The sequence below is a fragment of the Lathyrus oleraceus genome, chromosome 5, assembly GCF_024323335.1.
Source record: "Lathyrus oleraceus cultivar Zhongwan6 chromosome 5, CAAS_Psat_ZW6_1.0, whole genome shotgun sequence".
Taxonomy (NCBI): domain Eukaryota; kingdom Viridiplantae; phylum Streptophyta; class Magnoliopsida; order Fabales; family Fabaceae; genus Lathyrus; species Lathyrus oleraceus.
The window spans coordinates 426911107-426925500 of NC_066583.1; the positions used below are offsets into that span (position 1 = coordinate 426911107).

Genomic DNA, 14394 nt, shown 5'->3' on the forward strand with positions numbered 1-14394 from the left:
CGATGACAAAAGTAAACAATCCAAGAAAAGGATACGTGCAAGTTAGGCTTGACTCACTTATGGGAACTCCATATTGTCGCCAGCTGAAGCGCCGCGAAAAATACAGAGTCGCCACCGGATTTTATTTATTCCAAAGGAAAGGGAAAATAGCGATAAAACCCCAAATGAGAGAAACGGTCTCGCAACCAAGAGCGGATTCGGAAGTCGGTTATGCAAGGGGAAGGTATTAGCACCCCTCACATCCATGGTACTCCATGGGAACCACTTGCTCGTATCAACTGCGTATGGATGTTTATTTATCTGTATGTTGCTTACTATCGGGAATGAGATGAGAGATGATGTGGGAGAGAAAATAAGTTTTAAGTTAGTGTGCTCGCCAAGGATTTGGGCCCTCGTGCCTACGTACCCCCATACGTGCAATAGGGAAATCAGAGCTTCGTATTTCGGCTCAAAAATGGCGTATTGGTTTGGTTGTTTTTACTGAACAGTATTGACGTTCGCACGCTACTATTCACCTACTTGTATGCTCTGTCATGGGACCAGAAAGCATTTGCTTGTTTGCGGTAAAGTGGATACACTTGGTTCGCACTCTAGCAGTTAAACATTACTTGCTCACACATGGAGGCTTAAGCTTCATTCACGGTAGAACGGATGTAACACGTCCTTATTGAAAGGTTTTGAAGTGTGCGCTAAGGCAAAAGATGATTTGATTTGTTAGGGTTGATTTTATGGATGGAGACAAGCATTAAACCCTTGGCTAGATACAGTCAACGGTCCAATAACTCGGGAGCTGAGAGGACAAGCTATCCTAACTACTCTTTTTCGTCCAAAGAAGATATTTGATTATGAAAGGAGTTTGGCAAGTTTAATCGTTGGAACTTAGAGGGAGACAAGTCTCTAACCCTTGACTAAGTACAGTCAATAATCAAAGTACTTGGGAATCGAGAGGACAATGGAGTCCTAACTATTCTTTTTCTTCCTCATAGCGCCTAGATTTAACTTGTTTGAATCGTTAGATGTTTTAAGGGGGAAAGTCAAGTGTCGGGTCATCAGGCTAGGTACGGCCGACAACCCAATTACTTGAATATTGTGTACAAACACGTACACCCCATTTGCATTCCAATTTATTATGAAAATGTTTTTGAAAAAGGAACTTGACGTTGGATCAAGCGTTTGAATTTATTATGAAAATAGTGAGTGAAGAATGGAGGTGAGAGATGGAATGAAGTTGAGAAGAGAATGGAGAAGAGATGTAAATGATGGATCTTAGAGTGAATGGAGAATGCTTGACGTTGGATCAAGCATTTACGTTGCAATGGTGTGAGTTTTATTCGGAAAAACAACTTGACGTTGGATCAAGTTCCTTTTGTTTCTTTTGAAATGCTTTGTTTATCATTTTTTATTTTATCTTGGTTATTAACATGCATAGTGAGCTAACTAGAAAGCAATAAAGCTAAGCTATTACATGACTAAAGGAGGGGGGAAATTTAACCCACAATGGGGGGGGACCCACACAATACAACACAAAGGCATGAAAAGAAAACATAATTTACAACTCATGTGCCATGCCTAAACCATACAAGTGGCATGGCACTCTAAACAATACAAGCTAATGAATAAAAATGAAAGGAATAACTTGGATGGTGTTCGGATCTCTCATTCACATGTCACCACAAAAACAACAATGGTTAGTATGCATTAACAAAATGGAATTAAAACGTTAATTCAAATGAAATAGAGAAATGGTATGATGAAATGACATAACGGATATGCTAACACATCATATCCAATTGGAATATTATTTTCAATTTGGATCAAATAACCACAATCAAAGAAATTGAACAATTAAAATGAAACTAAAGGTCACACAATACATGAACATGGTATATGGAATTAAAAGGGAATTAAAATGACTTAATCCTAATTGATCCTAAGCATGAATTAAAAGTCACGAATTATGGGGAAACTCTAATCAAGAATTAATATGGCTAATCGAGTATTTTTTAGGGAGTTTTCTCATGGTTAACAAATGAAGTAACAAACAAACAAATCCTAATCATGTTAAAGTCTAAATCTACTTAAATTCCTAATAAAAAAAGGTCAATTAAACGGATTTTATTATCAATTCTAACAATCAACTATTAAATCCTAAACACAATCATCAACAATTAAAATTTTAAACAAATCCAAATTACATGAAAATCCTAATTACCATTAATTAACTCCAAAATTCACTAATCAAACTAAACTAAGCCCTAATAACATTGGTGAATGGACTCAGCACATATGAATGGGCCTGGAGGTGAAGATTGTAAAGCCCGGAATCGCAGGGGTGCAACGTAGTGCACGGGGGGTACGAAACTGAATCACGTGGGCCTAGAAGCCCAATACCTCAGTACAAATGAGAGACCAAACGTATCAAGCTAACAAGCCCTCTCACATACTCGGTTCCATCTACAGCGATGGACATACATCGTCGGAGCACTCTGCCCCCGCTGCGTCGTGCTTCATCCCTTGCGGCGTTGGAGAGCCATCCTCCATCCAAATTAACCACAACCTTGCTCTAATTCCTATTCAGCAAATCGAAACACCTATGAACCCTAGGTTACCTATCTGGAAATTGCGTTACTATGCGGAGACAATCGAGTTCACAACCTTGGGAAAATTGTTCATTAGATTCATATATACACAGAGGTTGCTAACGTGATTCAAATAGAAGGAGTTTTCACGTGCCTTTTAACGTCGGCGGTGGAGCACCCGGCGGAAGGCGTTTGGATAAGGTTCCGGTATGAAATGCTCGCCGCTCTTCTCTCCTATTCCTTTCCTACTTCGATCTTCTTCGTCGCTATCGTGCGATTTGAATTGCGTCTCTCTTGTGTCCCGAATCGTAACTGTCGAAGGTGTTGTTGGAACGATGGAATCGCAAAGATTTTTGAAGCAACGTACACTTCAGAGTAAAGAATTCCAGTTCGGATGAAAGTAGCCAACAGACTCGTCGGAGAAGACGACCGGTGCAACGGTGGCGCCGATAAACGCAACTCTCAGGTATGCTCTTGAATGTTCTTCACTACTTCATTCTCTTTCTCTTCTTCTCTTCTTTCTTGGTTTTCTGTTTCTGTTATGTGGTTGTGCGGGATCGACGACGAGTGAAAATAAAAAAAAAAGTTGAGTGATTTTTGGTCTGAGTCTGAGAAGAATCTAGCGTATCAATCGGCAACGACGAACGAGCTTTTATAGGCGTGAAGCTCTTAACAGAGTTTAACTCTGTTAGATCCATAGGGTTCAAGTTGGTTAGAGGTTCCACCTCCGTTAGCTGGTCCGTTAAATGAAATCTGAATTCGAAAAATAGTTAACTTGTTTTGACTTTGGTTATTGGCAGGTTATGGTGAACTGGTTGTGAAATTAATTCGAGTTGATTATTTGGAATATGATGCTTATTATGCTGCTTTCTGTTTTTGTTTCCATTGCATTTTGCTCACGCATTTAGCTTGTGCGTTTCAGGTGCCTGAAGCTACAGTTCTTGCTTTGTCGTTTCTCGCCGCCGGCCTTGCCGTTAGGAGCTTGCTTTTGTATCTTTAGCAATTTCGTTTTGATGCATTTTATTGGTAAATCTTTCAGGCTGCGTCTTAACTTGTAATCCGAAATTCAAGTCAATATCGGTTTTTTGGTGTTGAACGTATGAAATGGTGTAATGAAAACTGGGTTAGAGAATTTGGATATGTGAAATGGATCGATCTGGTTTGAGAACATGGACAAGAAAAATGGTTTTAAGGAAATGGATTTTGATAACAGGTTGGATTTAATATGGATTGGATTTTGGATAATTGATGAAATTGGATTTAGGAAAATGGATAACGGATATTTGTTAGTGGTAAATGGGATTTAAATTAGGTATGGATTTAAGAATTGGTTTTGAGAATATGATTTAAAATATGGAAATGAAAATGATTAGGAAATGGTTTTTGGCTAGAAGGTTGACTTTGGTCAACTGGTAGACCAAAAAGTCAAGAGTTGACCAAAAGTCAACTCAAGAGAAACTCGTCTGAGTGTAGAATCGCATAACAACTGTTATCAAGTCTACACCTGAACAGTCTCCGCACTACGTCATAAATAGGCCAAGTTGGGTTAAATGTTCTACGGTCCTCAGCTTCTCGGACCCGAAATCATAGAAAGTAATGCCTAACTACAAATAAGTTGTGTGACATTCATAACTCAAGAAGGGTCTCCACTAAGTAGATGGGTCTCAAGCCAACTTGTTAAGGACTACTCCACACAAGTCGAACATGACTGTACCATCCTCCTATCTTAATTGCACTCAAGTTCGGGTTAGAACTTATCTCACCACTCAGAGATCACCAAGCACAAAAAACAAATTATATCACACAAACAAATATACAAACATCAAATACACAATTATATACACATAAAAAGTAGGCTAAACCCACTGAGGACTCCTTCCTAGCAGAGTCGCCACTTAATTTTTGTAGCGGTAAATTCATGACCATTAAGCTATGAATAAATTTAACGTTAATAAAACCAGAGTCGCCACCATGCTTTTATTGTTTCTAAAAGAAAAGGGAAAAGTACGAACAAAACCCAAAGATAAGAAGTTTTCGAATCAAAACTAATAAAATGTCAGAGATAACAGGTAAGGGGGTTGGTTACACAAAGGGAAGGTGTTAGCACCCAAAGTGTCCTAGGTACTCCTAGGGAGCCCTTTTTATGTGTGTATGTGTGTTGGTATAAAAGATGATTGCAATAAATAGAGTGAGGGGATGAGAAAAGAAATCATTAATTATATTTTTTATGTTTGACAAGACCTTCGGACTTGTGTCTACGTACCAACATAAAATAAGGGATCAAAACCTCGTAGTTCGTGGTATCAATTTCAAAGTGAGTGAATTGCTTTTAACAAAAATTTAAATTTAAAAGAGGCACAAAGGGCCTAAAAGAGTCTGAATGAGGGTTAGTTCTTTTTGCCTTTTGAAATTTTAAATCAATATGGTTAAGTTCATTTACAAGTTTGATTTAAGAAAAGAGTTCAAAAATGCAATGGCATAAGGCCAAAGTTTCTAATTTGCAATAAGGTCTAAGTTTAGAAATCACAAGTAAAGAAGATTTTGAAAGGGGGGAGAGTTTTGAAATTTAAGAAATGGGAGGAGATGAAGAGACTAATCCTAAGCATAAAATTAAAAGTTAAGAGTTGAAAAGATCTGACTAATGGGATGCAATCCAATACACAAGAATGTCATATAGAAACCCATTTTTTCTTTGGACTTTAAAATCAACCAATATCAATACACAAATAGCAAGATGAAGAGCAAGGCATCGAATAAAGATAGACACATCCAAGCTAGCAAATTTATAATCTTCTTCCATCTTCCATGTATCAAATGACATAATCCTTGAATGGTTCAGAATAAAGCATTAGACACAGGTTCAAAGTAACACTTGCATCAAGACTATGTAGCAGATGAACTGAAGTGGATCCCAATACTTGCATCAGATGAAAGTTCAATTCACAATGACTTGGTTTCAGAAATTTTGGCATTGGACAAGTCCTTTTGCATAGGGAATGTTTCTTAATTCTAAGTCCAAAGTTCAGATCAAATCCAACAGTCTACACAAACATTTTTTTAGGGTTTTTGTTGTTTACTATGTATTTTAGGGTCTTAAGACCACAAACACAAACAAGGTACACAAACAAATATATACAATCACAATATATGACTCAAGTGAGCAAAATAAAAAATGACATTAAAATAAACAAGTTAAATGATATGTATAATGACAAATGATAAATGGCTTGAATTTAAAGTGCATAAAAGTAAATGACTTTGAAGTAAAAGTTAGTTGATTAGAAGTTAGTGGAGTTTTGCTTTTCAATTGTTTAAGTCATTCTTTGGAGAACACTCAACCCTCTATTCACAAGCATGGATCCTTGAACCAAGACATCTTCCAAGGGAAGGAAAAAAGGCCAAGTTTCTACACAATACCATGAAAGGGGGGAGACTTACGATCTCACTTACTAGAAGTCACAAGCATGGATGCTTTTCAATTGTTTAAGTCATTCTTTGGAGAACACTAAACCCTCTATTCACAAGCATGGATCCTTGAACCAAGACATCTTCCAAGGGAAGGAAAAAAGGCCAAGTTTAGCGCTATGTTAAGCAATCGTAATTGGACTTATGTAGAAGTCACAACTATCTGAGGCTGGGCAATAAAAGTTATGGTGTTAATGCATGTTAGAGATATGGTATAATGAACCATACTCCTAAAACATACCACACCCAAAAAATAAAATGACGAAAGGGTGGACCTAATCTCATCCATACTTGTATTGGTTCATCTAACACAAAGTTATTGATGAACCAATTAGCCTTAGGATATTGAGACTCCATTGTTCAATGAGAGGGATGGGATAGAATGGGATTGAAGATGAAAATGGAATTACATTGAAAATATAGTTGGTTGCATAAATTTTAGATTTTTTTTTTAAAATAACCATTTTTTTCAAAACTTTTTTCAAAAATAACCAGTAATTCAAAAAAAAACCAAAATAACCAGGTTTTGAAGAGGATGTGACAGATGAATTGGCGCACCCTCAAAGCATTAGGAGGAGGCGCCAATAGCATTGGCGCATGCATTGGGCTCCTCATGAGGAGGCGTTAATGCTATTGGCGCATGCATTAGCCCTCATGAGGAGGCGCCAATGCTCCTAGCGCCTAGGTGTGCCTTGTAGTGTGGGCACCAATTCATCCGGCGCCTGCATGTTCTCTCATGTGGGCGTCAATCCCTCAGGCGCCTGCATGTCATATACAATTGATGTTCAATCCTTATAAATACCACGCCTTGGAGGCAATATTTTTCACTTAAAATCATCTCCTAATACCATAATTTCTCTAGTTCAACCACCATCACCTTCAAGTTTCTTTGTTTTAACAATGTCTGCATACATTCAGAAATGAAATGCTGATGTAATATTTTCCGTCGTTGCGGCTCCGATACAAATTTGACTTTGGAACACATATACGTTTGAACATCTTAATCGGACTTTGTACAGTTGGTTAGAGGGAGAAATTGGAGAGGGTGAAAAAATTAGAAGAATACAATGGTTTGTGTCCACGTTCAACCAAAACGGAGAAATGCGCAAATGAGTGGATATTAAGACCGACCAAGACGCTCGTAGGATGATGCATTACATGTTCAAAATTGTTTTGATGGTTGTAATCGCATAGTTCTTGTATTGTATTTGTTATAATTATTTGTGTTACTGTTTATGTAATGGTACTTTCATCACAGACGTCTAATATGAAATAAATTTAGTTTTTCATATATTACAATAGAGGTACATGTGAATTTATCTGGTTGTGCTCGTTCCAACACTAGGACAGTTATTACGATTGTGGCATGGTTGACGGCATGAACTACATAGTCTAACCATTTTGTTCGCCGTATCCATTTCGGTTCGAATCCGGGTGCTGTTTGTGCTAGACGATGTCCCCTTGATATTCTGGCCAATAATCCTCTTTTGCCACTACGAAAAAACTAATTTTATAAATATTTGAAAGGCTGACGACTTTGTAAACTTCAGATAACGAGTAAAATGGATCTCTTCGAACCTTTAAGCATGTCGCAATTACATGAGAGCAGGGGGTACGAAAGGCTTAGAACTTTCCGTAGTCGCACCAACCTCTATCTAGTTCGACTCTGTACTGTCCCATCGGCATGCCCTCATTGTGATCCATGGACTCGACAACACTATATCAACCTTTAGTGCGGTCAAAGACCGTAACTACGTGTGTGTTTGCTTTGGCAACTTCATGTCTGATGAATTTCATTGAAGCATCACTGAACAATTGTCCAGATTGCAACACTGAACTCCATTTTGAGTGTCTGGTTTCAAACAGTGCCCCTAGCCTGAAATATATTGCCTGCACCAAAGCAGTTATAGGTAGGTTACATATGCCTTTGAAGACAGAGTTCATAGATTCCACAAGATTTGTTGTCATGTGGCCCCAACACTGACCGTTGTCGTATGCCCTAGTCCACTTTTCCAATGGAATACTATCGATCCACTGTACTGCATCTTCGTTTGACAATCTTATTTCCTCACGGTAGTGTTTGAAATAAGGTTCTGATAATGTGTAACCTGCATTGGCAACCTTCTTCCGCAACGTCTTATCTTTGATTTCCCGCATGAAATTCTGAGCAATATGTATAATACAGAACACATGCATCGAAGGAGGATTTTGCCAGCCGTTATCAATGTTATTATATGCACTGATGATTGAAGGGTGTCTGTCGGAGATCAAACATAAGTTAGGCTGAGGTGCAACGTGCAATCGGAGATTTCTTAGGAAAAAACTCCATCCCTCAGCAGTCTCCCCTTCAACTAGGGCAAAGGCGATTGGAAAAATGTCGTTGTTCCCATCTTGTGCCACTGCCATCAGTAACGTTCCTTTGTATTTTCCTTACAACCATGTACCATCAATTTGTATAATTGGTTTGCAGAAAGAAAAACCTATGATGCATGGTTGATACGCCCAGAAGAGACGGTGAAATATTCCATTTCCAACAGTACACGTACCATCTGGTGTATACGCGGGCAATGTTTCCAACTTGACAATAGTCCCGGGAGCATATTGTTTTAGAGCCAACAGGTATTTTGGATGTTGTTTGTAAGACTCCTCCCAATTGCAAAATACTTTTTCAACAGCCTTTGTCCTAGCTATCCATGCCTTCCTATATGATGGAGTGTACTCGTACTCTGCCCTAATATATGAGATTATTGTACTCACCTTTAATGACGGATTGTCGCCAATGACAGACAATATTTCATCGCATATTAGCTGAGAGCTTAATTTATGATGATCATGCATTGGGTTTGTCAGCACACATGTGTGATCTGGACCCATTGATCCAATCTTCCAAGACTTGCTCCTCTTTCGGTACGAAGCTGACAACCTAAAAAGGAAGTGCTCATTCGGACAATAAACTTTATACCTCGACGCGTCAGTTCTGTCAACTCTAAAATCAGCTGATAGTTTCATGTGGAATTTCTTAATGGCTTTTACACATTCCTCTTTTGTGCGAAATGTGTCTCCTTGTTTCAAAGATCCTTGCATTTGCACGTAAAGATTGTACCATACATCTGATGAAGGTTCATCTGAACCCAAATTCAACCTTGTCAAGTGTTGGGGTGGATAATATACATGACTTGTTGGTATTGGCTCATCTTCCTCATCAGCGTTCACCATTGAATCAACCATGATCTCGACTTCTTCTTCTTCGTCATCTGGAACATTCACCTCGGCTTGTTCGTCACCAGTCTCACAAAACACTTGTGACTGATCAATGAACTGAGACACCTGTTATTGATGTGGTAATATATACAACTTTATATCGTTGTAACCGGATTGTTCGTGATAGACAAACATATGTTGAACATCGTCATCATATCTAATCTTCTTCTGATAAAATTTTACCTGGTTTTCTGCAAACCAAACCGGATTTTTATAGATGATTTGGCCCACGTTAATGCACTGCAATTTCTTTTCTATTCTTTGTTTCAGATGTGAAAAATTTAATCGTCGATTTATTGTAAACCGAGTTACCTCTATGTTTTGAAAACAAAAACCGAACAATTGATGATCAAATATTTCACCTTGGACATGGGCACTGATCATGTAATGTTGTGTGGAAGACATTTTGTTTAAATATTAAAAATCTAAGTTTCTTTACTGGAATTGAATGCATTGCTAAGTTGTTCATATGCACAACATAAATAGCGTTGCATTGACCACTTGGTTTGTCTGTACAGACTTGACCAATGCATGCAGTAAAAAGAATCCACATGCAGTGACAAGAGTGGCAAGAACATACATGCACCCAAGGAATCCAGGAATCTCTGAAGTAAGGAATCTCTAAGCCCTAATATTCCTAACAGGCGCCCATTCCCTAGGCGCCATAAAGCAACTTGGACGCCAAGAGGAAGGGCACCCCTTCACTTCAAATGAACTAAGGAGCCACTAGGAATGACGCCCTTTCTCATGCCCTACACTAAGGCGCCAAGAGGAAGGGCGCCTCTTCCTTGCATGTGAAGAATCACATGCAGGAGCCAAGAGGAAGGGCGCCTCTTCCTTTACATGTGGATTCTTCACATGCGCCTAGGACAAAGACAAAGCTAAGGGTAATCTGCATTTTGTCATTCCATTGTCTTCTTTTGCCATTGCATGCAGCCAATCTCATTCTTCTTAGGTTGCAAACCTACTAACTCATTCATCTATAAATAGCCTTTCATATCAACAATATCAAATCATCTTCATCAATACTCATCTATATTCTTCTTTGTCACACTATTTCTCTACCACACTCAAGCTCTACAACATCAAATCATGTCTTTGTTGACTATGAGCGATGGACACAGAGGAACACTCGAGAATATCTCGACATTTATATGTTATCTCTCTCTTTTTACTTATTCGGTTTTTTAGTCGTATAACTTTGTTATCTATGTTTTTCTTACTTCTTATAGAGTTGTCTTTGTTGATTATGTATTTCTTCTTATTATTGCATTTCTTACTTTTTTGTTATTAGGATCCGAAGCATTTTAGATGCCGTGTACATGAATATGTACCCCACGATCCTTTAATAGAACCATATATTAGAGGATGTGGATTTGGAAATCTAATCAACATTGTTTCGTACTCGGTGGACTACAAGTTCATTCTTGCTTTGTTGGAGAGGTGGAGACCCGCGACCCACATATTTCACCTTCCGATTGGTGAGTGTACCGTCACACTTGAGGACATGTACATATTGTTGGGTCTCCGTATAGATGGAAAGGCCGTGAATGGTAGAGTTAACCTAGACAACTCTATTTTCAATGAATTATTGGGCGCCCCTTTGTTAGACGACGAAACTAAGGGAGAGACATCCGGTCAAGCAAGGGGGCAAGGTATAAATTTAAAATACCTTAAACAATATCATGTCAGTATAGTATTGTCCGAAGATTCAACCGAGTACGAGAAAATAATAGAAGCTCAGTGTTATATTATGATTTTATTTGGTAATTTTTTGTTTCCAGAAAGTACAGGTAATTCTATAAATATAATGTATTTATCTTTATTACGCAACACTAATAAGGTAAACACATATAGTTGGGGTTCAGCTGTGTTGGCCCATCTATATAGTGCAATGTGTAAAACTGCAAAAAAGAATACCTGTACTTTTTTTTCATGCGCGTATTTGCTTCAAGCTTGGGGTTGGTCAAGAATGTCGTCGCTCGCCCCGATAAACGAGCGCCCATTCGTGTTCCCGTTTGCAACCAAGTAAGTCTAACACTTTACCATTTAATTAATTATATTTTATATTATAATTAACAGTAAATAATATTTTTCACTTTTTTTTATCTAAGGTGGTCAGTAAGGGGGATGAACTACAATAGTTGTCTGAAACACGCTATTGTAGTCTATCGCAATCTATTGGACCATATTGGACATGACGATGTAATACTCCTACATAACTATATTTTAATTTAAAAATACTTATCAAATTATTTTCCATCTAATCGTTTCGTATTGTTTTACAGTTTATCTGGAGGCCATATCTGGGTCTGGATCATGATGTGAACCATGATAATGTTGTAGTTTGGACAACAAAGACACCGATTATCCGATTCACTATGGTGGAAATGCACCAAAGTGACCGGGTCAAACTGCAGTTCGGCATGTTACAATAAATTCCAGAATCTCCCACGTGTTTGGGGAATTGACATCAAAAATGGTTGTGCACAATGAGATTATTCTGACTGGAGAGACTTTGCAAAAGAGATGTGTCGTCAATGGAGGAATCGACGATAACACATCTTAAAAGAATCGATCATCCATGGTGCAAGGCCGACTCAACAATATATGGCATTGTTTAGGTCGATAACAACTCAACAATTTGTATCTGAGCCGCGGTATTTAAGGGATTCACGCCAACTTGCTTCGTCATCGTACGCCCCACAACAATTCCCCACACAACACCAATGTGAACCCACCCAAACCCAACAACCAACCACACAACATCAACCTACCACATACACACAACAACCAAACACCCAACCTCGCAACCCGTTCATGCCATCCACCCAACAACCAACCATCCAACGTCGCAATCCATTCATACCACCCACCCAAACACAATACCAAGAATCAAACCCCGCAACCACAACCGTCTATAGCCCAGATGATTCATATGGGTCACTTCATCATAGCCCCACCAATGACCACCCAAACACCCCATCAACATAACACCCCACCATTGTTTAACTATAGTACGCCACATGAACCATTGCTTTGTTTCCAAAACGGCTCAATGACCCAATTCGGGCAACTATACCGTCCTCAATCCACCCAACCCCAACGACCTAACTACGATGAGATGGACACCGAACTCCATTACGGAAGCGCTGTTGACCAGAGCCCCTCCGGATATTGGGAACAAATGATGACACATCTGTCAAATACCGCTGGAACTTCCGCCAGACCTTCCCACCAACCATCGCTCGATCAGGTCAGCACACAAAGATCTCAAACACCTCAAAAAAATCGTGGGAGACCTCGGAGACAAACTAGCGTACCTGGATGTGGAACAGGGGGACGTTATAATCAGGCCGATCATTAGTTTATTGTCAGTTCAATGTAACCAATTATTACATTATCAATAAATTTATTTTTTTCCATTACTATTTTTTATTTATTAAATAAATAAAATTAAAATTAAAAAAAATTAAAAAAATTAAAAAAATTCAAAAAACAAATTACAAGGGGTGTATGTGCCAGATGAATTGGCGCATACACCATCCATTGCACCTAGGCGTCAGGAGCATTGGCGCCTCCTCATGAGGACCGATGCATGCGCCAATAACATGGGCGCTTCCTCATGAAGAGCCCAATGCATGCGCAAATGCTATTGGCGTCTCCTCTTAATGCTTTGGGGTTGCGACAATTCGTCTGACGCATCCTCTTTAAAACATGATTTTTTTTTTGAATTATTGATTATTTTCGATTTTTAAAAAAAAATTATTATTTTAGAAATAAAATCTAAATTTTAGACCACAAATATACTAATTTTGTGAGTGATAGAAGAATAGAAATAGTAAAATATGTGTTTTTCAAAAACACATACTTTTCTTCTTAATGGTGATTTTTTATATTAAAATAAAATATTGATAATATTAATAAATGTATATTTAAAATTTTTATAAAGAGTTTAAGGAAAAATATTGTTAAAAAATCTTATAATAATTAGTTAAATCTGAAGCGGACAATTGCGCGTAGGATTCTCTGTCGTTACTGACGTAATATTAATAATAAATTTAATATAAAAGAGTACATAAAAGGAGAAGCCACATAGCACCCTCTCACTCAAGTCTCAATAACAATCCTATCCAAGAAAAAAGAAAAAGAATATTAATGGCAACACTTGGTGGAGTTAGCGAAGTGGCAGGAACCCCCAACAACCTTGAGATCGACAGTCTCGCTCGCTACGCTGTTGAGCAACACAACGCCAAACATGTTTCTTTCTTTTCTCACCAATTACTCTCTTTCATGTCAATTATTTCTTATGATCATTGCTTTTGTTCCTAATATGCACGTTGTTGAATTAGATCCTCCATCTAGCAGTTTTTTTTTGTTATTTTTAATTTTTTAAAACTGTAGTATCTAAGTAGTACTGACACCTATAAAATGGACATGTGATTACTTGTTTAATTAATTAATTTATTTAAATTATTACCGTGGTGGTGCCTCTAGTAGGACATAGGATTGTATCTTACAGAAATGTGTATTTAATTTAATTGGGGATTTTAATGGCAATTTGCTTTAGTTTTTATTTAGTTGGTGATGATGATGGTTATGTAGAATGCACTTCTGGAATTTTCAAGGGTGATAAGTGCAAAACATCAAGTGGTTTCTGGTACTTTGCACCACATCATTCTAGAGGCAAATGATGGGGGGAATAAAAAGGTTTATGAAGCCAAGGTTTGGGAAAAGTCTTGGCTCAACTTCAAGGAGGTGCAGGACTTCAAGCTTCTCCAAGATGCCTCTTCCCAGTGAACTACTTAACTAGGTATTTCTTCCCTCCTGTCTCATTTTTTAACTATGATGAATGCAAATCTTCAATATTACTTACTACTTTTTGTCTACATATGAATCAAAATATGAGTTTAGAATGAATAGGGAAGAAATTGGGTAAGACTTACAACTTTTTTAGGATTATGAGAATTCCTCACATGACAAAACCCTCCCTCCACTCATCATGAAAGATTCATGTTTCTCTACCTTGTGTTTGCAAAATTGGTTGAATCACTTTCATCTTGTTCTCACTACGGTAGACGAATCTCCA

General features: G+C 38.0%; 1 protein-coding gene and 1 long non-coding RNA gene across 2 annotated transcripts; both read left to right on the forward strand.

Annotated features, from left to right (window-relative positions):
* Window positions 1–1763: 1763 nt before the first annotated feature.
* Window positions 1764–3747, forward strand: LOC127085209 (uncharacterized). Its single transcript, XR_007789022.1, has 2 exons — window positions 1764–3045; window positions 3502–3747. It is a non-coding gene; the product is annotated as an uncharacterized LOC127085209 (long non-coding RNA).
* A 9641-nt stretch (window positions 3748–13388) lies between these two features.
* LOC127085210 (cysteine proteinase inhibitor) lies at window positions 13389–14120 on the forward strand. The gene is made up of 2 exons (XM_051025756.1): window positions 13389–13565; window positions 13911–14120. The coding sequence occupies exons 1-2, from the start codon at window positions 13464–13466 to the stop codon at window positions 14103–14105; spliced, it is 297 nt and encodes a 98-aa protein (XP_050881713.1). The 5' UTR covers window positions 13389–13463; the 3' UTR covers window positions 14106–14120.
* Window positions 14121–14394: the final 274 nt, after the last annotated feature.